The sequence below is a fragment of the Sinohyriopsis cumingii genome, chromosome 8, assembly GCF_028554795.1.
Source record: "Sinohyriopsis cumingii isolate HCF-2022 chromosome 8, ASM2855479v2, whole genome shotgun sequence".
In the NCBI taxonomy this organism is placed as follows: Eukaryota; Metazoa; Mollusca; class Bivalvia; order Unionida; family Unionidae; genus Sinohyriopsis; species Sinohyriopsis cumingii.
The window spans coordinates 88063441-88091095 of record NC_142968.1 but is presented as its reverse complement, the minus strand read 5'-3'; the positions used below and the strand labels follow the sequence as shown (position 1 = coordinate 88091095).

At 35.1% G+C, this 27655-nt stretch overlaps 1 protein-coding gene across 2 annotated transcripts; it reads left to right on the top strand.

Moving 5' to 3' along the window:
- Nucleotides 1-27626, top strand: LOC149794091 (uncharacterized). 2 transcript variants are annotated; one of them, XM_089968049.1, is made up of 6 exons: nt 1-141; nt 9823-9999; nt 16605-16787; nt 19301-19579; nt 22932-23108; nt 27448-27626. In XM_089968049.1, exons 1-6 carry the CDS (start codon nt 72-74, stop codon nt 27588-27590), a joined length of 1029 nt encoding a protein of 342 aa, XP_089824175.1. In that variant the 5' UTR covers nt 1-71; the 3' UTR covers nt 27591-27626. The 2 variants fall into 2 exon arrangements, with proteins under 2 accessions (XP_089824175.1, XP_089824174.1); XM_089968048.1 differs by having other exon boundaries at nt 22929-23108.
- The last annotated feature ends 29 nt before the right edge of the window (nt 27627-27655 follow it).

The following is a 27655-nucleotide window of genomic DNA, read 5'->3' as shown; positions in this document are numbered from 1 at the left end:
GTGATATAAACTCTTGTATTACTGATTGCGCGTGAACCGAATGAACTCTTTAAAACAACCGTTTAGTTTATATGCATCACCGTAAGCAGAGGTTCGGCGGAAAGATGGCGAAAAGCTTGATTAGTCTTGTAATTGTAATAGGTATGTAAAACACACCCATCTTCTTCATCCTTCCTTTAGTTTTTATAAACAATAAGTTAGAATATTCAGGCATGTCACAAATGTTACACTGTTCACAAATCATTCATTGTACCTGCCATTCAGAGTCCCTGATGACGGACTTTGTTCACAAAGCATTCATTGTACCTGCCATTCCTGATGAAGGACTTCAATTTAGGTTTACGTCTAATCAAAAACTTATACTAGATCAACATTGCACATCTTTATATGTAACGGATAATGGAGTATTGTCTACAAAGGTGACATATTCAATATATTTTGTAAGGTAAGGGTTGGTTCAATCGTAATTACACAGTAGAAATAATTAAGTTCGCAAGCCGTGCATTTTTCATTCATAATGTTCGACACTTTCACTGGGCTATAAGAATGTATGAATTGATAAATTTAAATTATAATTTGTGTGCTTTCAGTGCTATATTTTATTTTCGTCAATGATTTCTATAAAACTCACGTTCTCAGTGGCTGTAAATTGTCTTAGCCTTCACTTCACTAACATCGGGTATATGATTCTTCCCTCTCTTAACCATTACATAATCATAAGCTATGTGAGTCTTCTGTCTTAACCATCACTTACACATTAGTTATATGAATCTTCTGTCATAACCATCACTTACACATTAGCTATATGAATCTTCTGTCATAACCATTACTTGCACATTAGTTATATGAATCTTCTGTCATAACCATCACTTACACATTAGTTACATGAATTTTCTGTCTTAACCATCACTTACACATTAGTTATATGAATCTTCTGTCATAAAAATCACTTACACATTAGTTATATGAACCTTCTGCCATAACCATCACTTACACATTAGTTATATGAACCTTCTGTCATAACCATCACTTACACATTAGTTATATGAATCTTCTGTCTTAACCATCACTTACACATTGGTTATATGAATCTTCTGTCTTAACCATCACTTACACATTAGCTATATGAATCTTCTGTCTTAACCATCACTTACACATTAGTTATATGAATCTTCTGTCATAAAAATCACTTGCACATTAGTTATATGAACCTTCTGCCATAACCATCACTTACAAATTAGTTATATGAATCTTCTGTCTTAACCATCACTTACACATTAGTTATATGAATCGTCTGTCTTAACCATCACTTACACATTAGCTATATGAATCTTCTGTCATAACCATCACTTACACATTAGTTATATGAATCTTCTGTCTTAACCATCACTTACACATTAGTTATATGAATCTTCTGTCATAACCATCACTTACACATTAGTTATATGAATTTTCTGTCTTAACCATCACTTACACATTAGCTATATGAATCTTCTGTCTTAACCATCACTTACACATTAGTTACATGAATCTTCTGTCTTAACCATCACTTACACATTCGTTATATGAATCTTCTGTCATAAAAATCACTTGCACATTAGTTATATGAACCTTCTGCCATAACCATCACTTACACATTAGTTATACGAATCTTCTGTCCTAACCATCACTTACACATTAGTTATATGAATCTTCTGTCTTAACCATCACTTACACATTAGTTATATGAATCTTCTGTCGTAACCATCACTTACACATTAGTTATATGAATCTTCTGTCATAACCATCACTTGCACATTAGTTATATGAATCTTCTGTCTTAACCATCACTTACACATTAGTTACATGAATTTTCTGTCTTAACCATCACTTACACATTAGTTATATGAATCTTCTGTCTTAACCATCACTTACACATTTGTTATATGAATCTTCTGTCTTAACCATCACTTACACATTAGCTATATGAATCTTCTGTCTTAACCATCACTTACACATTAGTTGTATGAATCTTCTGTCTTAACCATCACTTACACATTAGTTACATGAATTTTCTGTCTTAACCATCACTTACACATTAGTTATATGAATCTTCTGTCATAAAAATCACTTACACATTAGTTATATGAACCTTCTGCCATAACCATCACTTACACATTAGTTATATGAACCTTCTGTCATAACCATCACTTACACATTAGTTATATGAATCTTCTGTCTTAAAAAATCACTTACACATTAGTTATATGAATCTTCTGTCTTAACCATCACTTACACATTAGTTATATGAATCTTCTGTCTTAACCATCACTTACACATTAGTTACATGAATTTTCTGTCTCAACCATCACTTACACATTAGTTATATGAATCTTCTGTCATAAAAATCACTTACACATTAGTTATATGAACCTTCTGCCATAAACATCACTTACACATTAGTTATATGAATCTTCTGTCTTAACCATCACTTACACATTAGTTATATGAATCTTCTGTCTTAACCATCACTTACACATTAGTTATATGAATCTTCTGTCTTAACCATCACTTACACATTAGTTATATGAATCTTCTGTCTTAACCATCACTTACACATTAGTTATATGAATCTTCTGTCTTAACCATCACTTACACATTAGCTATATGAATCTTCTGTCTTAACCATCACTTACACATTAGTTATATGAATCTTCTGTCTTAACCATCACTTACACATTAGTTACATGAATTTTCTGTCTTAACCATCACTTACACATTAGTTATATGAACCTTCTGTCATAAAAATCACTTACACATTAGTTATATGAACCTTCTGCCATAACCATCGCTTACACATTAGTTATATGAACCTTCTGTCATAACCATCACTTACACATTAGTTATATGAATCTTCTGTCTTAACCATCACTTACACATTGGTTATATGAATCTTCTGTCTTAACCATCACTTACACATTAGTTATATGAATCTTCTGTCTTAACCATCACTTACACATTAGTTATATGAATCTTCTGTCTTAACCATCACTTACACATTCGTTATATGAATCTTCTGTCATAAAAATCACTTGCACATTAGTTATATGAACCCTCTGCCATAACCATCACTTACACATTAGTTATACGAATCTTCTGTCCTAACCATCACTTACACATTAGTTATATGAATCTTCTGTCTTAACCATCACTTACACATTAGTTATATGAATCTTCTGTCTTAACCATCACTTACACATTAGCTATATGAATCTTCTGTCATAACCATCACTTGCACATTAGTTATATGAATCTTCTGTCTTAACCATCACTTACACATTAGTTACATGAATTTTCTGTCTTAACCATCACTTACACATTAGTTATATGAATCTTCTGTCTTAACCATCACTTACACATTTGTTATATGAATCTTCTGTCTTAACCATCACTTACACATTGGCTATATGAATCTTCTGTCTTAACCATCACTTACACATTAGTTGTATGAATCTTCTGTCTTAACCATCACTTACACATTAGTTACATGAATTTTCTGTCTTAACCATCACTTACACATTAGCTATATGAATCTTCTGTCATAAAAATCACTTACACATTAGTTATATGAACCTTCTGCCATAACCATCACTTACACATTAGTTATATGAACCTTCTGTCATAACCATCACTTACACATTAGTTATATGAATCTTCTGTCTTAAAAAATCACTTACACATTAGTTATATGAATCTTCTGTCTTAACCATCACTTACACATTAGCTATATGAATCTTCTGTCTTAACCATCACTTACACATTAGTTATATGAATCTTCTGTCTTAACCATCACTTACACATTAGTTACATGAATTTTCTGTCTTAACCATCACTTACACATTAGTTATATGAATCTTCTGTCATAAAAATCACTTACACATTAGTTATATGAACCTTCTGCCTTAACCATCACTTACACATTAGTTATATGAATCTTCTGTCATAACCATCACTTACACATTAGTTATATGAATTTTCTGTCTTAACCATCATTTACACATTAGTTATATGAATATTCTGTCTTAACCATCACTTACACATTAGTTACATGAATTTTCTGTCTTAATCATCACTTACACATTAGTTATATGAATCTTCTGTCATAACCATCACTTACACATTAGTTATATGAATTTTCTGTCTTAACCATCACTTACACATTAGTTATATGAATTTTCTGTCTTAACCATCACTTACACATTAGTTACATGAATTTTCTGTCATAACCATCACTTACACATTAGTTATATGAATCTTCTGTTATAACCATCACTTGCACATTAGTTATATGAACCTTCTGTCTTAACCATCACTTGCACATTAGCTATATGAATCTTCTGTCTTAACCATCACTTACACATTATGAATCTTCTGTCATAACCATCACTTACACATTAGTTATATGAATCTTCTGTCATAACCATCACTTACACATTAGTTATATGAATCTTCTGTCATAAGCATCACTTACACATTAGCTACAAAAATCTTGTTCGTTTTAATTATCATGTACACATTAACTATACGAATCTGCTGTGTCTCACCGATCAGTTGCGTAATAGCTTTGATTCGGAACTTCCTAAACCATCACTTGCACAATATATATATATATATATATATATATATATATATATATATATATATATATATATATATATATATATATATCCATTCCCTACTGTCTTAATAAATGTTACAAATAAGCCATATGTTTCTTCTCTATCTTAACCATCACTTGCATATCAGGTAAGATCCTACTCCGCCTAAACCATCACTTACACAATAGCCACATGAATCGTCTCTGTCTTAAAGTACAGATTAGATATATGATACTTATCTATCTTACTCATCACGTGCACATTAGCTCTATGATTCTTTGTCATTATACTCACCTACATACTCGCTATATGATTCTTCTCTGTCTTAACCATCACTTGCACATTCACTATATGAATCTTCTCTGTCTTAACCATCACTTACACATTCACTATATGAATCTTCTCTGTCTTAACCATCACTTACACATTCACTATATGAATCTTCTCTGTCTTAACCATCACTTGCACATTCACTATATGAATCTTCTCTGCCTTAACCATCACTTACACATTCACTATATGAATCTTCTCTGTCTTAACCATCACTTACACATTCACTATATGAATCTTCTCTGTCTTAACCATCACTTGCACATTCACTATATGAATCTTCTCTGTCTTAACCATCACTTGCACATTCACTATATGAATCTTCTCTGTCTTAACCATCACTTGCACATTCACTATATGAATCTTCTCTGTCTTAACCATCACTTGCACATTCACTATATGAATCTTCTCTGTCTTAACCATCACTTACACATTCACTATATGATTCTTCCTTGTCTTAACCATCACTTGCACATTCACTATATGAATCTTCTCTGTCTTAACCATCACTTGCACATTCACTATATGAATCTTCTCTGTCTTAACCATCACTTGCACATTCACTATATGAATCTTCTCTGTCTTAACCATCACTTACACATTCACTATATGAATCTTCTCTGTCTTAACCATCACTTGCACATTCACTATATGAATCTTCTCTGTCTTAACCATCACTTACACATTCACTATATGAATCTTCTCTGTCTTAACCATCACTTGCACATTCACTATATGAATCTTCTCTGTCTTAACAATCACTTACACATTCACAATATGAATCTTCTCTGTCTTAACCATCACTTACACATTCACTATATGATTCTTCCTTGTCTTAACCATCACTTACACATTCACTATATGAATCTTCTCTGTCTTAACAATCACTTACACATTCACAATATGAATCTTCTCTGTCTTAACAATCACTTACACATTCACAATATGAATCTTCTCTGTCCTAACCATCACTTACACATTCACTATATGAATCTTCTCTGTCTTAACCATCACTTACACATTCACTATATGAATCTTCTCTGTCTTAACAATCACTTACACATTCACTATATGATTCTTCCTTGTCTTAACCATCACTTACACATTCACTATATGAATCTTCTCTGTCTTAACAATCACTTACACATTCACAATATGAATCTTCTCTGTCTTAACAATCACTTACACATTCACAATATGAATCTTCTCTGTCCTAACCATCACTTACACATTCACTATATGAATCTTCTCTGTCCTAACCATCACTTACACATTCACTATATGAATCTTCTCTGTCTTAACCATCACTTACACATTCACTATATTAATCTTCTCTGTCTTAACCATCACTTACACATTCACTATATGAATCTTCTCTGTCTTAACCATCACTTACACATTCACTATATGAATCTTCTCTAATCTTCTCTGTCTTAAACATCACTTACACATTCACTATATGAATCTTCTCTGTCTTAACCATCACATACACATTCACTATATGAATCTTCTCTGCCTTAAATTTCACTATCATATCGGTTGAATAATTCTTTTTATTTTCACTTAATTATTTTCAATATGACAATTCTCTTTCTTAACCGTCACTTACACACTAGCAATATAATTCTTTCCTGTCTCAACCTTCACTTACGCATTACCTACATGATTTGTCTCTATCTTAACCATTACTTACAAATTGTCTTTATGATTAACCACTGTATTAATGATCACTTACACGTTACCTCAATGATTCTTTTCCGTCTTATCCATCACTTACACATTTCCAATATAATCATTTTCTGTCGTAGCCATCACCTCCGCTTAAGCCATATGATTATTCTCTGTCTTAACCAGTAGTTACACATTAGCTGTGTAATTATTCTCTGTCTTAACCAGTAGTTACACATTAGCTGTGTAATTTTTCTCTGTCTTAAACAGTAGTTACACATTAGCTGTGTAATTATTCTCTGTCTTAACCAGTAGTTACACATTAACTGTGTAATTATTCTCTGTCTTAACCAGTAGTTGCACATTAGCTATGTAATTATTCTGTCTTAACCAGTAGTTACACATTAGCTGTGTAACTATTCTTTGTCTTAACCAGTAGTTACACATTAACTGTGTAACTATTCTCTGTCTTAACCAGTAGTTACACATTAGCTGTGTAATTAATCTCTGCCTTAGCCATCACTTAAAAACCAGCTTGAGGAATCATTTCAGTCTTAACCATCACATCTTACACATTAGGTGTGTTCCTGGCATGTTTAAACTTTCAGCTACACATTAGCTATACTTTGAATGGGTGTATCGTAGTATGTTGGTTCAAACGCAGATTTAGCTTCAGACGCGATATAATAATGGTATTAAAGAATATTGTATGTATGTATGTATGTATGTATGTATATATGTATATATGTATGTATGTATGTATGTCTCTCTGGTTAGAGCGTCCGCCTCGGATGCTTGATGTCGTGGGTTTGATTCCCGGCTGAGTCATACCAAAGACTGACAAAAAAGGTACTTACAGCTGCCTCGCTTGGCGTTCAGCATTAAGAGGTTAGTGTTAGGAGAAGTCGGCCTGGTGTCAGGATAATGATACTGGGTGGGACATCATGCTTTACGTGTCTGCAGCATGATGCCCCAGTGCTAGACATCACTATAAACTGTCACACTGCAGACATCGTATTGATATGACTGAAAAATTGTTAACGCTACGTTAAAAATCCAAATCAAACATTCTCTCTCTCTCTCTCTCTCTCTCTCTCTCTCTCTCTCTCTCTCTCTCTCTCTATATATATATATATATATATATATATATATATATATATATATATATATATATATATATATATATATATATATATGTGTGTGTGTGTGTGTGTGTGTGTGTGTGAGTGTGCATCACGAAATTATTATTCTGATGTCCATTAGGCCCAATCAAAGTTGCAGGAACCCCTCCTGTATTCGAAATAGATCCCTACCTTTTAAAGTGTGTTACACCTTTAAATAAAATTATAATGTCAAGTAGAGGTTATATATATATATATATATATATATATATATATATATATATATATATATATATATATATATATATATATATAAAGAGAGAGATAGAGAGATAGAAATAGGGAATCTAGATGTGCTAAAAGGAAAATTCTCCGTGCAACGAGTGACCAAAATAAGAGAATACGCGTACGATATTGAAAGTATTCTCAAATACAGGACACGTAAAGTGGGGAAAACCTATCCACGATGTGAATGTTCAAAGGAAGCATATCAACCAGTTTATATTCTTCTATTCTACCTTCACATATCATCGACTATAAACGAAGAATAAGTACACAACAAAGCCGTTAAATACTTTACATGCCATCGTAGATTTAATCTCTCCAAGAACTACAAAAAGAACAACAATCATCACGGTGGATGTAATATGGAGAACATTTATCTAAAAATCAAATTGTCTTTTGCTGACAAATCTCTGGGTGTTTTGTGTTATATGAACAGCGATTGAAAACTTAATTTTGGAACATGGAGACAAAAGAATGTTGTCTCCTCTACTCAGATTCTGTATTTGCTAACAACGATAGCCAGCAAACACCAGTGACAACTCCTCTTCATGTCGCAGAAGCAGTGATATGGAACTATCCTTGAAAAAACATAATTCTCTTTTGATATCGAGTAACTCATCATGGACAAGACAAAGTGAACTTAAAATAAACAATTATTTTTTTGTTTTAATTTTAGTCATACATCTATGGATGTGCTTACCAAGACGAAATTATGTTATTTATCGGCTAAATCACAAGTCCAAAGAAAAAGACAAAGAACCCAACTGGGGAGGGACTTTGGTACGGTATTTGTGCATCCGCGTTATCGTTTTGTCAGTAAATCATATATTGACAAAAACTTGGCATAAATGGAGGTCTAGGACAAACTACTATATTCCACACAAAATAAGTCACAATGAAATTTATTTCGAAAACGGTTCACCTCTGACTTATAATTAATGACTTTTATATACTGAGCAGTAACTAGACAAAGAGGACATGGTTATCAATATGTATTAAAATCGACCTTTTGTTACGGCTGCACTCATTTTATTGATCATGGCGAGTTTGAAAAATGCGGCCTTGAAACAACTTTCTCCTAAACATGTCAATCTACTAGCAAAGTCTTCCAGGAAACAGTGTTTATTCAGACTTCATTAGTTAACAAATGTTATGTATATTTAACTTCTATTGTGTATTGAATTTTGTCCATGATACAAATCTTTTACTTGCAAAAAGAATGATGTTCTCTCATTATTTGAAGAAACAAATCTTTTGACAGGTACGTTTTCGCTTTGTCGATATTTGAATTGTTCTAGTGTATTATTTTCTTCAGTTCTTTCCCTCTAATTATGAACTAACAGCGTGATGTTCAATTCTGTTTTGACCACATACCATTGAATTCCGTTGAATCTCATACTTCTGCATCTTACTGCTTGCAGTCTATTGTAAGGTTTTTGTATACCCCTTGTATTTTTCATTAGTTTTAATAGTCGTATAATTTTCATAACATACACTAAAACTGTTTGTGGAGGGGAATTTTTATAATTGTAAACATGTTACTGACAGTTTGAACGGTCGAGGAAGAGGAATAATTGTTAATTAATTAATTATCAATACTGTTTACAGATGACTGTCAATATGTCTGTCTGCGTGCGTGCGTGCGTATGTATGTATGTGTGTGTGTGTGTGTGTGTGTGTGTGTAACCAGCCTTCATTAACCATATTACCAAGATTGATTTATAGCTTAAAGTATGTTGCAGCTTGTGTTGAGTTTAGTATTAAGTATTGACAAATTTCAGTCTCAGTTGCAGAGATCAGAAAAGCTGCAGGATTCTTGTTCAGTTTAAGTCAAAGCGGAAGCTCCAATTCAAGAATGTGCAGTTCTCCGTGTAATCTAAGTTGTCCCAACGGATATGTCCTCTCTTCAATGGGATGTTACCTCTGCTCGTGCTCAATTCCTCAAGGAGGTAATGTCGGTAAGGATGTTTTTGCTTCACATTTCTGTGGATAAATGAGGATAAATAAGCCAAGCTACAGTGCAGGCACAAATGAAATACACACATTGTGAACTGTTTAGAGTGATAGTATTTGTCAATAGCATGCGCGAAGGATAAACTAGAACCGTGTGCTTTTAAACAAAATGTTTTACCTTTTATAGCACAAAATATATTGATTTTGCTGTAGCCGTAAGAGAAACACAACCACCCACCAATCCCCCCTCCAGGTTAGTAGTAGTTCCTAATTTGGAAGCCGGAACAATTGTTTCTACGCTCGCATGCTTGCTCGGAAGATGGCGCACTAGACATTAAAGTATTACCCACTCATTTTATCAGACCATATCTTGAAAGGTCCTGCAATCACGCTTGAATTCAGATAACATGCATAAACATATTTTGGCAAATGCTTCTTTCAGTGTGTATTTGTGATTAAGATTTTTAACTTAGCTTTAATAATTGTTAAGTCAGATTGCTACGATGTATGCAGTGTGGCGGTTTATGGTGATGTATAGCACAGGGGCATCATGCCGCAGACTTGTAGCATCATGTCCTACTCAGTCGCATTATCCTGACACTAGGCCAACCAATCCCAACCCTAACCTCGTAATGTTGAAGGCAAAGCGAGGCAGCTGCTAGTACCATTTTTATAAGTCGTTGGCAAGACTCGGCCAGGATTCCAACCCGCGACTAGCGACCACCTGCATCCGAGGCTTACACTATAACCACATAAACCACAGAGCAGACATGCTTCGTTGAGAATGCAAACAAATATTGCGATAAAACAACATGTTTGCTCAAGTGAATTAGTTGCATACAGTGTAACACATGTCTCCTTTGCATACATAAGCATCTGGTATGTGAGAGTGGAAGTCGTCTTGCAAAAATTATAATAGTACTACCTTTCTGGAATTCACCCACCAATAATATATAATTCAAATACAAAGTGATCTGCTGATAAATTCAAATAACCGCACTCCCGCATCCTGTCTATGTGCTTTCATTATATTACACCATATTAAAAACGGGAAAGTACATTTTCTCGTCATTTTAAATTAATGTCTTCTAATTAAGCTATACCATAATCTCTCGATCCCACTTGGAAATTTGTAATAAATGCAATATCATGTATGGGTAAATTAATATTTCGAACACACATTTTCTTTTAAAGTTAGTCGACTGTTCTACAACAGAGTTGATATTGCACAAAAATGGCACATACAAGGCTTCAGAGGACCTGTAGACACAGAGCATCGTCGCCAACGACGATGATGCTTCTTCGCAACAAATCCTGTTTTAATTGGAAAACGGGGCGTACCTTTGGAAATATAAGCTGTGGAAAAGTCTGCAGCAACAGCACACAACAAATTTAAATATTTTCCATAGCATAAATAATGGGTCATGGTTCTACTATTAAAATCTCATCGGTTTACTGCAAAAGCAACAATCACGGTCTCAAGAGATAAGGTATATTTATTTATCAGTTTTGGATGGTATAAAAAGATGGTCAAGGCTAGATGAGATTCAAAATAACATATATGAGAATCAAAAGTTTTTTGCTACTCCCGATGGGACCTACCAATGGTTGGTCATGCCGTTCGGAGTCCAGAATGCGCCCAGAGTCTTCACTCGAATGATGCGAAAGTTGTTGGAGCCGTTGCGCGATAGGGGTGTCCACAACTTCATGGATGATCTCTTGCTAGCCACAGAGACGTCGGTGAACACCTCACTCTGCTAGCTGACGATTATAACGGATACGTCATTCGGGATTGACAGCTCGCCCTTCCATATGTCGCCTTTGGGTTCCGGACTATTTGGGACATACCCTGAGTCAAGGCGCGTTGTCTCCCGAAAGGTTGAATGTGGAACAGCTAAGAAACACCGCACCGCCCACCACAAAAACTGAGGTAAGGTCATTCCTGGGATTAGCCGGGTATTACCGGAGGTATGTGGCCAATTTCAGTGTGATTGCGGAGCCGTTGTTGGAGCTAACCAAGAAACGGGCTCCGAGTAAAGTTCTTTGGACGGGTGCATGTGAGCACGCTTTCCAAACGCTGAAGGATAGACTTACATCCGACGCGCTTCTCCGTCTACTGGATCTGTCCAAAGACTTCATGCTTCGCACTGATGCATGTGACACGGGACTGGGAGCAGTATTACTGCAAGAGCAGAGGGGACGCTTTTTCCTGTCGGGTATGGCGGTCGGAAATTGTCTGCTGCCGAGAAGAACTACTCCGTATCGGAGAGGGAATGCCTCGAAATCGTGTTCGGGACATCACGGTTAGAGAGGTACTTGTACGGACGGAAGTTCATGTTGGAAACTGACCCCCAACCCGTTGCCTATCTCGCGCAGTCGAAATTGTTGAATGGACGCTTGGTGCGATGGTTGCTGTTCTTACAGCAGTACCAGATGCAGATCAGATACATGAAATGAACCGAGAACGTAGGCGCTGATTTTATGATAAGGAGCGCTGAAATGACATAGATCGCTCTGTAGATAACCATATGTTGTGTGTATATTCGTGTCCACAGTCAGTGAGTCGCGTCGCTATGATTTTGTTCTTTTTTACGTGTAGTAACGCGCATTTGCATTTGATTTTATTCTCAAGCGTTGGGGAGTTGTCACGTTGCCTGTCCGCGATTACGTAAGCCAAGAACAATGGACTATGTTAAAAGCAATGTGTATATGTTATACCCTGCGGCTATAGTGGTCCTGTTCGTATTTATTACGAGAGCTCATCTTGTTGGGTGTCAAAAATCACATATGGACGTTGACAGCTTTGTTTAAGAACAATGTACCATTATTGGTGTCGTAAATCTCACCAAGTTGAGAGACGACCGGATCATTGTCTGCTTAGTTCAATATAACAAGCTAGAATCGATATCAAGTCGGAATTAAGGGAGGGTGTGGTCACCATTTCTACCCGAATTTAACTGAGTGCTATAGACTAGAAACCCAAATCATTGTGAAACATTGTGCTGAGAAGTTGTAGCAATAACTCCGGGAAGCCACTCGTGAATTGGCGGGAAAACTTAGGAAATTATAAGGAAAGACAAAACTTCGTACAGGAAGCTTTTCAGGGACAAACATCCGGTGTGGTTTAGTCCCGATTCTCTAGGAGAGAGACGGAATAGAGACTAGTAGAGAAGTGGAAAAGGATTCGAGGAGGAGAAACTGGAGAAGGAGCAGTCAAGGACAAGGAGTTAGGAGGGAAATCGGAAGGAAAGAAGGGATTGGCGGGATAGGAGAGATACAGATGAGTAGAAAACAAGGACAGGTGGAAAAGAGATCTCACACTATAAATTAAAGGATGCAATAGGCTATTACTTGGTCGAGAGGAAGAAGAGTGATTCGGAAATTATTATCATTGAATATTGAATTGTATTAAATTGTTATTTCTTTGAATTTCACCTTTGTGTTCTCAATAATTTAACTGTCGGTATTGCTGGCTGGGGGCTCGGAGCTTTACCCTATCTATCACTAGTTTAACTTCCTATAAAATCGAGCCTGGGTGGGATTTCCATAGTAATTTAAATAATATATTGGGAGCACCCCACCCCAACCTACCAAACCCCACATATACAAATAAAACAGAAAATCATAATTAGGATGCGATCCACGTGTTTAAAAAAAACTGGGAAACGTTTGCAGCAATTTAAATAATAACCGAAAGGGGAACATTCAAATAAATATAATACTGTGAAATCACCCGATGAAAGTCACACTAAATGAAAAAAAAATATACAAGGTCAAACAATAGAATATATTATTAGTTAGGTAGCCGTTTCATGCATTTTGTAGGCAACAAAGCTTAGTTTTCTACACATATTCTTCAGTCCAGAACCCTAATCCCATTTGATTATTTTGTCAGACAATAAAAACAACATGAGCTTAAAAAAATCTTTGCTAACTTTGCTATTTATGATTCAGCACACATTTATGCTTTAACATCTGCATTCAGCATGTCTTAAAAGAATGTATTTAAGACGTCCAGATCTCCACCATCAAATATATACATTGAAGAGATGGTAATGCTATTTTTTCACTTTTACTTAATTCATTCTCATTTGATTACCTGAGAGCACATGGACTGTTAGCTGACACAAATTTTAACTCTATATTTGCACAAGTAACATCAATATACAATGTTGAAATGCACATGAGAATGTTAAATCTCAGCGCCACTTGGCTATCTTTGGCTAAAAAGAGCAGCTAATGTGCGTTGAAACAAAACCATTATCAACACAATCTGACACGTAACATTAAGCTCTGGTTTCACTGTTGCCTACATAATACTTTTGAAAAATCTCCATATTTTAAAATTGGTCCGCCTTCAACAATGGTTAAAGCTAGTCAGTCCCATTTCTCTTATCCAGTTTACAATAAACTAACTGATAGAAAATTGAATGTTATCTGACCAAATTGTTACTCGATAAAACTACACTATTTCCTATTAGATAATGAGTGAAAAGGTACCAAGTACACAGCCATTGTCCCAGCAAGAAAAGACTTTCTGCGCAGCGACAACATCAGTGTCCATCAAGGAAAAGCATATATCAACGTCTGCATACATTTAAAGGAATACATATATAGTTGGCCATGAATACTGAACAAGTATGAGAAAGACATACATTGCTGTATACAACGTATGAATTGGTTAGGGGCAGGAACTTATCCCCCCAACCTCCAACCCCCACTAAACAACAACAAGGAAAAAATAAACCTAAACATTTTCCTTGAGTATATGTTGTTTTACAAATGGGTTTATGAGAAATTATTACATGTGGAGTTGCTCCACTAGCCTTTATTTGTCTTAGTACTATTATCTATTATTAATTTAACGACTACATTGCAAAAAGGAGAATTATCGATGTGGCATCCAAGACAGCTTTGTCAAGTTAAGGACGGAGTAGTTTAAACTTTGTCATGATTTTATGCAGATAAAGCAGTTAAGCTAATCGCAGAACGGTTTTGGAACTCAGCAACAGAAAACAATATGATTATGCTGTGAAACAGTTACCCAGCAAATTGTATATGCACAGAGTTATATGATGAACCTATATTTTACAGAAGCAATGAAATATTTCTTTAATAATGCTATTGCATATAATTTATTTTAAGAAGTGTACATACACAATAGTGTATGGATCAGATTATAGTACAGGACATTGTCAACAAAGAATATACATACCTACCAATAAACAGAAAAGAAAACATAGACGCATACGAAATTTATTTTTGTTGTCTGATTCTCCGGCATTTATTAATAATTATCAGAAGAATCTTTAAAATAATAAATTTTATAAAGTGATTCATTTGAAAATCTTAGATTATGTTATGGTTTCACGTATTATGCTTAGTGTAACAATTGTTTAATTGTAAGATGAAGAACAAAAGCAAATGGCAAATTATCACAAGTCAACAAAAGTGAATTCACCTGAAAAGAATAACGAGACAGCCACAAATAAGTGAGAATGTAGCAAATGCAGGAAAGAGATAAGCATGTCAGAACTGAGCTTCGACAGTATTTCTAAATTTTGAAAGATAACTATGACAAAAGTGGACTAAAATTGTTGTACGAAGTAACTGATAATTTTAAAGGAAATGAAATAATGACTGTTAGTTTGATTCTTAGGTAATCAAGATATTACAAATTGTGTCTATATCAGATAACAAAATATAAACTACATACTTTTGTGTACAAGACAGTTTCCTTGAATGATTCTGGCACATCTACAAAATCATTCAACACAAAAAGTCATCATAAATTAAACCACCGTAAATTAATATGTCGGGAAGTTATTTACGTTATAGACAATGAGAGAAACCCACACAGTTTTTATACGCACACTGAGTTTCACAAAACAGCTACACATTCCAAATGACCTTGTCATATGAATGAATGTCGTGCTGCAAAGATAAAGAAATTGGTTTAATAAATTAAGTCTACACGAGACTGCTTACCAGACGACACTTCGGATAAGCCCTCCCTTAACTCTCCCGCAAATGCCAGCATGATCTTTGATGTATCTTTCAAACAGAGACTGCTAAACATACAGCACATATATAACCACCGAGAGGAATCAAGCAATGCAATCACATTGACAGTTAAAAAAGAGCTTATTTCTCCATATATAATCTTGTTTATTCTTATGTATAGTACATATAAAGGAAATATGAAAGGCTTAGTATTTTCAGCAGTGTTGGATTCAGGGAACTGGGTTGGTTGGATGGTAGAAAAGTACAATCCTATCTTAAATATGATCAAATAATTATTCTTAAAGAAATTTAATTTGCAAGAAATAATCCTTATCATATACGGGTATGATTCGTGAGAGATGCATGTGTGGGTTAAGTTCAGTTAATGAAAACGACTCGTTTGTTCAATTCCTACCAGGCTAGCACTTGCTATTCTCAAAGTAAAATTGTACTGCAAATTAAGTTTTGAAATAGTTACCAGAATAACAACATTAGTCTAGAGAAATCTAGTATTAAATCGTAATTGATGTATACAGTCGGCAAATGGAGTGATCGTTGACCACGCTCTATTTTTATTCCATTTAATTTTGAGAATTTCCTTTTTCAGTCCCTGTTATACCATTTAGCACCAGTGGAGGAATGCAGTTAGGCCTATCTAGTTTACAAGAAACATTCCTGACACATCCGTGTATACCCTCTGCACATATCTGTTTACATAAAAGTTGCGTGGATGGACTTCAAACAGGTCCAGGAGGATGTCAGGTTTGCGCATGCGCAATAACGTATACAGGTTAAATTTCTTTTCTTCACGTAATGCCGCTGAGCTTTGAAGTGTGTCATAAAGCCTTATAACGTGTTGCTTAATATCTGCAGATATTGTCAAGCTTTGAGTTTTATGACACTCATATAAAAGGGCACATATCCTGATGAGGAGACTATGTTAGGTCATTTTGGAAGTCCATATTGCTGTGTGTGTGTGTGTGTGTGTGTACTTATCGATGAAAGCACAATATAGTTTTCTGCAGTTGCAATAGATCTTGCATTGTATTAACAATATTTATGTAGTCCTATTAAATGAATATTGTTATATTCAGACTTGCTTGTAAAAAAAAGGAAATATGCGAAATAAATAATAATGTCGATGAAATTATGGTATGACTTTTCTCAAGGACTCATTTTACAAGGCTGTCAGATTTACGGAACCTGCTAAGAGTACGTACCGCTTTCACTGTGAATATAATCGTTACTTAAATTCGTAATATTATCAAAATATTGCTAGTACGTTTTCATATGTAATCAAATTGCATCTAAAATCCAAATCATCCAGGTAGTGGCCAAGATAGTCTATGGCAGTATCCTACATGTCATCTAGGTAGTGGTCAGCAAGTCTATGGGAGTTCCTGTGATCCAGGTAGTGGCCAATATAGTCTATGGCAGTATCCTACATGTCATCTAGGTAGTGGTCAGCAAGTCTATGGGAGTTCCTGTGATCCAGGTAGTGGCCAAGATAGTCTATGGCAGTATCCTACATGTCATTTAGGTAGTGGTCAGTAAGTCTATGGGAGTTCCTGTGATCCAGGTAGTGGCCAATATAGTCTATGGCAGTATCCTACATGTCATCTAGGTAGTGATCAGCAAGTCTATGGGAGTTCCTGTGATCCAGGTAGTGGCCAATATAGTCTATGGCAGTATCCTACATGTCATCTAGGTAGTGGTCAGTAAGTCTATGGGAGTTCCTGTGATCCAGGTAGTGGCCAATATAGTCTATGGCAGTATCCTACATGTCATCTAGGTAGTGGTCAGCAAGTCTATGGGAGTTCCTGTGATCCAGGTAGTGGCCAATATAGTCTATGGCAGTGTCCTACATGTCATCCAGGTAGTGGTCAGTAAGTCTATGGGAGTTCCTGTGATCCAGGTAGTGGCCAATATAGTCTATGGGAGTGTCCTACATGTCATCCAGGTAGTGGTCAGTAAGTCTATGGAAGTGTCATATATGTCATTCAGGCAGTGGCCAATATAGTCTATGGGAGTGTCATAAATGGTATCTAGGTAGTGGTCAGTAAGTATATGGCGGTTTCTGTGATCTAGGTAGTGGCCAATAAAGTATATGGGTGTCTTCTACGTGTCATCCAGGTAGCGACCAGCAAGTCTATGGAAGTGTCATATATGCCATTCAGGCAGTGGCTAGTAGGTATATGTGAGTGTCATACGTGTTATACAGTTGGTGGCCTAGAAGTCTATGGGAGTGTTCTACATGTCATCCAGGTAGTGGCGAGGAAGTCTATGTGTGTGTTCTACATGTCAGTAGTGGCCATTGAGGTCATTGGAGTGTCCTACATGTCATCCAGGTAGTGGCCAGGAAGTCTATGGGAGTGTCCGACATGTCATCCGCTTAGTGTCCAGGAAGTCTATAGGAGTGTTCTACATGTCATCCAGGTAGTAGCCAAAAAGTCATTGAGAGTTTCTAACATGTCATCCAGGCAGTGACCAATAAATCTACGAGAGTGTCTTACAGGTCATCCAAGAAGTGGCCATTAATTCTACGGGGGTGTCCGACATATCATCCAGGTAGTGGCCAGTAGGTATATGGGAGTTTTCTCCATGTCATCCACGCAGTGGCCAGGAATTATATGGGAGTGTTCAACATGACATTCAGAAATTGACCAATATGTGTATGGGATGTTCAATATGTCATCCAGGTAGTGGTCAAAAAGTCTACGGGAGTCTCCTCTAGGTAGTGGCCAGTAAATCTATGGGCGTGTCCTAAAAGTCGTCAATGTAGTGTCCATTAAGTCTATGGGAGTATTCTAAATGTCATCCAGTTAGTGGACAGTAAATCTATGGGAGTGTCTTATATGTGATCCAACTTGTGGACAGTGATTGTGAAAAACGTGAAACATATTTCTCTGTTTCATAGTGGTATTTAGCTTCAAGCGTATCTACTCGCGCATTTTTGTTCTCTTTTTGTTAAACAAACCTACTTCAAACTTAATTGTTTACCTCTGTGTTTTTATTGGGAATTTGTTAACCTAGATTAATAGCCGTAGTTATATTTGTTTCTTCATAGTTTCAGATAGACTAGATTCCTCTATTTTTTTTAAGCCGTCAATCGTTCCGTTGTCTATACCGGTACCGTTGTTTACTAAATTTGTCTGGTTTATGATGGTGCACATTAGAGAAGTTTTTATATTGTTTTAATTGAGCGTTTTTGAAGTCATCTTGCACCATCCATGGAAATAGATTAGTTTAATAAAATTAATTAGACCAAAAACACTGGTAACCCTTTTCTTTAATTTTTTACAGATAAACCGACAACAAAAGAAACATCCACTGTTCCTTCCGATATTAGCAATCTACCATCACACACCATGCCAGTTATTTCAGTTAATCTCCCAGATATTAAAAGTCACGAAACGTCTGCAACCCAGGGAGCTCCGACGACCAAGAAGGTGTTTAAAAATCCGTGTATTCTCTCCATGAACACATGTGAAAAAGACTGTGGCGAACAATACGTAAAGGGACCCGAGGGATGTGAATATTGTTTATGCCAAACCATGCTTAGTATACCAACAACAACTTCAGGTTATATACTAAACTCCGTCTCATTTGCCATTGCACATTGCCATTTTCATTACATTATTCCCCTTCACCAGCAGTACTAGTGTAAATTCAAACGAAATGATGTGATATAACCTTGCATGAAACTACGAAAATACATAATGTATTACATATCCAAGTAAACTTAATGCAATACGAGAATCAGGTAATGCTAAAGACTTCACACTGCATCCAAAACCCGTTAAAGCCATGGACCTGCAAACGGTATAGCATCACTAAAACAGTGAAGAGCGCTCAACCAAGCAGGGTTTTACCAACTTCAGCAAATGTTTTAGGCTATGCCATAAAACAGTAATAGTCATCGTGAGCAACAGATGATTAAGCTGAAGGCATAATGTTCACACAATCGCAGGAAGGAAGATATAAAATCACTGAAGCTCTTTATAAGAGAAACCAGTGTTATCAGAGTTTTCAGACCGTTTGAATTAATGCATCATCTTGACACAGCAGCAAACACCATTCGCGACAGCATATGAAAACAGTTATAGTGCTTCGGTCTTGAACCGATGACGCATCTATCGGTTTATGCATGGTCGCATTATGTGAAAGAGTATTAACTATAGCTTTAATTATAGATGGATTCGATGAAAGTAATCTTGAAAAATGTCATTTTATTGCTGGAGTTTAAAATAGACATTTGATTTTACAAACAAAGTAACATTGTTCAAGAATATTTATTATAATAAATGCCATACATGAAAAAAATTGATATCTGAAACAAAATAAAGACCAAAAATATTTTAATTTTTTTAGATATGATATTGATTTGATGTTATTCTCAGTATATGTAATTGAGAACGATTTCAATCAAGAATATTACCTCATTTCTCATTACCATACGCATATATTTAGCTTTGTATTTATTAGCATAGCCGATAAAGTATCATACTTATTTGATAATTACAACCAATGTATTTAAGATATAACTAATAAATGTGATATTTTGCAAAGAAAAACCACGTATGACATATATTATGTAAGCTTAAGTCACTACGCTTCCATATATATTGCTCAATTTTAGACAATAATACCTGAATTTAAAAATGGTATACAAATTTCCTGTAGTTTAATGATCTTCAGATAGAGACCTGCAAATAAACATTTAATACATGAGACAATGTAATACATTTATTACAGGAGACAATGTAATACATTTAGTACATGAGACAATGTAATACATTTAATACATGAGACAAATGTAATACATTTAATACATGAGACAATGTAATACATTTAATACATGAGCCAATGTAATACATTTAATACATGAAACTATGTAATACATTTAATACATGAAACAATGTAATACATTCAATACACGAGACAATGTAATACATTTAATACATGAGACAATGTAATACATTTAATACATGAGACTATGTAATACATTTAATAAGAGACAATGTAATACATTTAATACATGAAACAATGTAATACATTTAATACATGAGACAATGTAGTACATTTAATACATGAGACAATTTTAATCATCTTTATTACTATTTGTTAACACAAACATATGTCATGTCGGCCTAGCATTTGATTTTTAATTAGCCGTGTTACTATCTGCTAACACTAACATAGGCCATTTCGGCCGAGCGTTTAATTTTTAAGCAGCCTTGTTACCATCTGTTAACACTAACATACGCCATGTCTGCCGGGAATTCGATTTTTAATCAGCCTTGTTACTATCCGCTAACACTAACTCAGTCCATGTCGGCTGAGTGTAAAGCAAGCAGAACCGTTCCCGAGTTCTCCTTCCCACTACTGACAGCCAACCATTCAACTGTAAGGGACCTTTATGGACCCACAGATTGAGGCCAAACTATCAGGGTTCCTTGACTCCATAAAAACCTGGGGGAGGTGGCACTATTCCCTTCCCCAGGAACAACTAGCAGGCTGCGGTGCAGTCAGAAAAAAGTGGCACATGCACAATTGTGCGCACGCCACTATAATTAAACTCAACAACAACAACATGTCAGCTGGGCATCCGATTTTTAATCAGAATTGTTACTATCAGTTGACACTAACATAGGCCATGTCGGCCGGACATTCGATTTTTAATCATTCGTGTTACTATCTCCTAACACTAACATAGTCCATGTCGGACGTCATCCGAGTTTTAATCAGTCTTGTTACTATCTGTTAACACTAACATAGTCCATGTCGGCCGGGCATTCGATTTTTAATCAGTCTGATTACTATCTGTTAACACTAACATAGGCCATGTCGGACGTCATCCGATTTTTAATCAGTCAGATTACTGTTAACACTAACATAGTCCATGCTGTCGGTCAGTCATTCTTCATTTTCAGCCCTGCTGTTGCCTGCTGTTAACAAAAGCGTCCGCAGACATTCTTCCGTGGGGAGGAAAACAAACATGTAGTGGTCAGCTATTAAGTTTTACGGATGTCGGCCAAACATGTTTAGAGGTGAAATCCGGAGGGGAGAGGGAGCGGGCGGCTATGTTTGTTAGCACTAACATGTCATGTTGACGGACGGGGTATCCGTATTACAAGAAAATATAACCCTAATGCCTCACCACATAATAAAATGCTGTATGTACTTGGCAAATAAGTTTATCTTAAGCATCTGTACATTACGTACATGTTCGATGAATTTCGCTCGCTTTCAAAATAGCAAAACCTACCCCAAACCGTAATGTATCTGAAATAAATCATACTTACCTACCGAATAATATAAAACTTCCTCCTGATCAACGTCATTGTGGCCTGCCAGGTAAACTAGGTTTGTCTGAGCTAAATATATCATCCGTATTACTGAATTTCGCTTGACAAATAGCCCGTTATCTTGTACAGCTACACGTTTGAATTCGAATCTCGTCCGGAACAGTTGAAATGACCAAGAGAGACCAATGTAACCTAGGTCAAAGGTAAATGAACACGGAAGTATTCTGAAAGATACGTTCAAGCATCAGCGCCGTCTATACAGACAATCTAACTTTATATAGCTACTAATATATATATATATATATATATATATATATATATATATATATATATATATATATATATATATATATATATTGACGTGCGTGCCGTTTACTTTAAGAGAGAAATATAGAGATATTTCTTTTATTTGTTTCCTTATTGGAACGAGCTATGTTAATTAATGATTTGTGAGTTGAATCGCTGTTCCTAGGATATTGTTGTAAAAATATTTCCTGTAACATTTGGGACAGTTCTCTATACATGTCTTAGTTACGTCATTCATTCCAGACAATATATTTTTCAAGTATTCACTTAGGGGTTATAATATATTGCATAACTATTGTTTTTGAAACATTTTTCAGCAGTTATCAATCAAACGGAGTTAAAGGTTAGTACTAGCTTGCCCGTTGACAGAGACGCAATGTTGAAGGAGGCGTGTGATATCGCTAGGACCATATGCCAGACGAAATGTCCACACGGCTTCCATACCAAAGCTAATGACTGCTTCTTCTGCGAATGTGCAGATGGCAGCGGACAATTGGGTAAGTTTACAGATTTAGATTTTTTTGTCAGAATGGCAAGATATTTGATTGTGAGAGATACAATTTCTTAAATCATTGGTGGAATGGGAATTTGGTATGGTGTTGAAAAGACTACGTGGATGATAAGCCACAAATAAAAATGCAAATGGTTAAATATATATATATATATATATATATATATATATATATATATATATATATATATATATATATATATATATATATATATATATGTGTGTGTGTGTGTGTGTGTGTGTGTGTGTGTGTGAGGCAAAGACATATATAACTCGATTATCTTGAATCTTCTAGATATCTCTCAGAACGATTTCCATTTCGATCGAATGTCATATATCTAAACTATTAAAAACCTGTGCCAAACGTTTAAAACAGTGTGTTAAATAGCTCGATAGATATGTTTCTTGTACATTCATTGATTAAAAATAGTCCCTGTTTTCCAATATATGAATGTTATATAACATTGAATGTTCTTTTTTGTGAGAAGGGTGATAACATTTCTAAGTTGTTTAATACGCATTATTACTAACACCTTGAGGGGGGCAGGGGCCAGTTTTTATGTACAAATGTAATGCTGCAATCAGCGACCTAGTATAAAAAATCAAATACACAAGTGAGGTCAGAAAGGTCCATATTTTTTCGGATACCTCTAATAAAACAAAGCGTACGAATATTATCCACTCGAACAAAGAATTCAATGTCAGTTCATAGCTGAAGAAGTTTATGCACCACAACCCAAAATTTCTACCTGTAATTTTCATGTCCGAAGGTCATTTTTGATCCATACACAAACCCTTTTCCTACATGACAATTCTACAAAACAGTGTGTACTAAACAGACTGATGCGATTGAAAATATTTGTTATCCAAGCCGTTTTTTAATAGATATTCTACATGCCCCAAACCCATGTGTTTACTGCTATGGGAGACTAGCCCTTCTTCCTAGCTGACTCTTGGTATTTCACTATCAACATACTGTGGAAGGTGTGCATGCCTGACATCAATTTCAACAACAACACAAGCCCGAAACACTTAGTTCACAAATATATCCATATCATCAAATAGAATTTGGATGAAAACGGTGTATGTCAAAAGTTGTGTACAGATTACATATTTAGAAATTATCTAGTAAAATGGTATAAACGAAAACTTTTTGTGCGCAAAACTAAAAATGGTATTTGCTTTTAGAAAATGACTATTTTGCGGCAAATAGCACTGCATTATTTGCCATGGGAGTTATAACTGACTGCATTTCTTGAAAGATTTCAATTGATTTGCAACCTACCATGCTTTTGGTCTTTCTTTACCACCATAGCATTAGGACAGAATCAAAATTCCTTTACAATGTTTCACGAATGTCAAGAAGAGATTTGGAAGTTATACATTTTGAGAGGGAATGACAGAAATGCTGTTAGTTGTCAGTGACAGAAGTTAAAAGTTTCGATAAAGTCTTCTAGCAAACTTAAAGATATCAAACATTTAAGTAAATAATGTGCTTTAGAAGTACTTTTAGACTGATATAAAACAAGCAGTTTCTAACCTTTCATTATCACTCTGAAGAGGCTAATAGCAGCAGTGTGTGTGTGTGTGTGTGTGTGTTTGGGGTGGGGTTTGGGTTAGTCACAACAACAGTCATCTAAACTGGAGAGATCAAAGTTTGATAATTAACATTAAGCCATGCCGGAATATTGATATACTGATGTGTGGGACCCTGTTAAACTTACAAAGTGACATATCAAATAAATGCATTAATACATAGCCACTGAAACTGACCATACATATACAATTATTCAATACAGTTTAACAGAGAAATTTATTCTCAGACAGCAATTCACTTACAACTGACTTTAATATCTTCTGGAGTTTACAAAATCATAGTAAATAATAAGATAAGGTATAGAACAAATATTTACAGTGGAAAATTCAGCTCACGGTAAAAAGCATTTCACCTGCACGGCTTTTAATAAGCACGTGCCATAAAACAACTCTTGTGGAAGCTAAATCTGTCCGTCAAAGTCACTCTCTTGTGCACTTAGATCAGAATTAGTATCTGGATGAGATTGAAACTATAGTTTCTTTCAGCATGACTAACCGATTAATCCTAATATTTTACCATGCAAACTGAGACCTGCAAAAAGAAAAGAAACAAGTGATATTGATGTACTTTTAACATTTAGTGAAAACATAAGACTTTCAGAGAAGAAACTGTATGTGTATTGTCGAATGCATGAAACTGCCACTTAATTTTAAGCTTTTCCCCTTTGTTAACTGAATCTAGAAATTTCAAGATATATACATAACACTGAAACATTTCATAGTATCACCCAAGTGTGAGATATGAATCTCTTATGTCAACTGCACAGTGGGGTCTTGTACTAATATTAATACCCTTACTCGTACCTCGTGGACAGGGTACTAACATGAGCATATACGTGTTAATGGAGCAAGCCGGGTGTGATTCACACCTGGCCCTCTTTTAGCCTAATAATACCACTTTGAACATATTCATTGCATATAATTCAATAAATTGAGTAGTCCTCTTATTTAATACCGTATCGAAAATCATTGTAGAAATAGTTGTAAAATCTCGTTTACCTTTTTTAGCCGATATTTTTGTTTAGATCGTCCGCCATATTATTTAAAATAATGATTACTTCCGTTCTCAGCCTCGTTTGTTTGTGTGCCATATACGGACATTGACGCCTTATTTGGAAATGTAAACAAATCGTAGTAAAAATTTGGCGCCTTTGAGTCAGAAGGTCTGCGCATTAAAAGTAAATACGGTTTATCGGCAACTTTGAAATTCCACCACGAAGCGATTATTCGCACTTGATTGATAATACTATAGCGTAGAATATCCGAAATATGGTCTGGCAAGCCTTACGTAGAAAAGGGGTCACGATGAGAGTTTCGCGTTATCTGTCCTGGCGGACAGGATAAGGTTAGAGTAACCATGCCAATTTATTGTATCGTGTAAGGGCTTAATAAATTCAAAATAAGCCAAACTTCTTTCACAACATGATTATACTTATGTAGTTGATTTCTACACTGTTTGTTTTTCTGACTTTAGTGATGATTCTTTTTGCTCCATTACATGATATGGGATCAGTTCGTAGCCTCAACCACAACAAATCAAGTTGAGGCTACGACATCGTAGCTAAGTGGGGTCATGAAGATAGAAACTATGTCGGTGTACTAAAACTTTAATTTTCTTCACCAAAATATAGCAAACAATGTGCCATATGCAATATTATTTCTAAGACTGTTCCACTGGTGACATTCAACATTCACATCGGTATGTTTATGTATGATTTCTCTGAATTCTATCTGCTCCTGTGGAGTAAAATTACTTTTAAGAATACATGCTGACATGTTATGCCAATTGTTTCTGTGTCTGTATTGAAATGTGAATACTATTCATAAAAATAGGGGTGCGAACCTTGACAACTTCAGAAGGAGCAAGCAAATACATTATGGTCACCATTTTGTTTCCACATTTAGTAGGTTAAGTCCAAAATATGCTACTTTGTCATAATGTAAACAGTTCTCACATCGATATACAAAACACAGTTACCTCCCTCTCCAAAAAGTAAAACATACAACACTAAGTGATATATGGAAAAAGGAAGGAAACATAATGAAGCTAATACATAAAAATTATTTAAATGTACAAAAAGAAACATAAAAGTATAATAGATGTGGCTGACTGCACCAATGCAAATTATCAGTTTTTCTTAAGAGGGCAGGGGCAAGTTTTCTTTATGTACAAATGTAATGCCTCAATCAGTGACCTAGTATTTTAAAAAATCATAAAAATCAAATACATAAGTAGGTCTAAAAGTTCCACATTTTTTAATACCTATATTAAAACAAAGAATAAGAATTTAAATACAACAGCCTTCCCCCGCTGGCAATCTAGTCCATTAATATACAGCTCACTCTGATTTCGATTATCACTAAATTATATGTTTCACTGAATTACTATTTCTGCGAGTTATCTGTTTTTTCAAATACATATACAAGTTTTGCTCCAGCTAATATCGCTAAATAATCTAATTTTATAAACATTTTATTTACGAGAAAGTTAGAATCTAATTGACGAAAATAAATCAAATATTAAAATACAATTTTCTATGATAGAACAAGAAAGTTGTTCCAGAGGTGATATCACTACAATATGGTGATGACACCTTTTTCCATATTAACAAATATCAGTATACCATAATCAAAGATATAATACATAAATGCAAATAAACATATTATCATAAAATACACGCACATGCACATCGCTTTCATGATTTTATTTCCTCTTTTTCAATTTTCAGTTGGCGGTTCTGGAATACAGACCAATTTCTCAGTCATACTCCCAAATCCATGTGTCAAAGGGCTGGATTATTGTGGACTTTTGTGTCTCAATGGCTACTGGATGGGACCAAGTTCATGTCAATATTGTTCCTGTCGAGTATAAATGTATCAAAACTTCCATTAAACATATTGAATTACACCTGTACCAAATTCATCTGAAATTCTAAC

Bases quoted from the DNA above. Each gene is read 5' to 3' on its own strand.
- LOC149794091 (XM_089968048.1), top strand. From the start codon at position 72: ATGCATCACCGTAAGCAGAGGTTCGGCGGAAAGATGGCGAAAAGCTTG. The intron at 142-9,822 runs GTATGTAAAACA...GACAAATTTCAG, and splicing joins TAGTCTTGTAATTGTAATAG to TCTCAGTTGCAGAGATCAGA. The intron at 23,109-27,447 runs GTAAGTTTACAG...TTCAATTTTCAG, and splicing joins AGATGGCAGCGGACAATTGG to TTGGCGGTTCTGGAATACAG.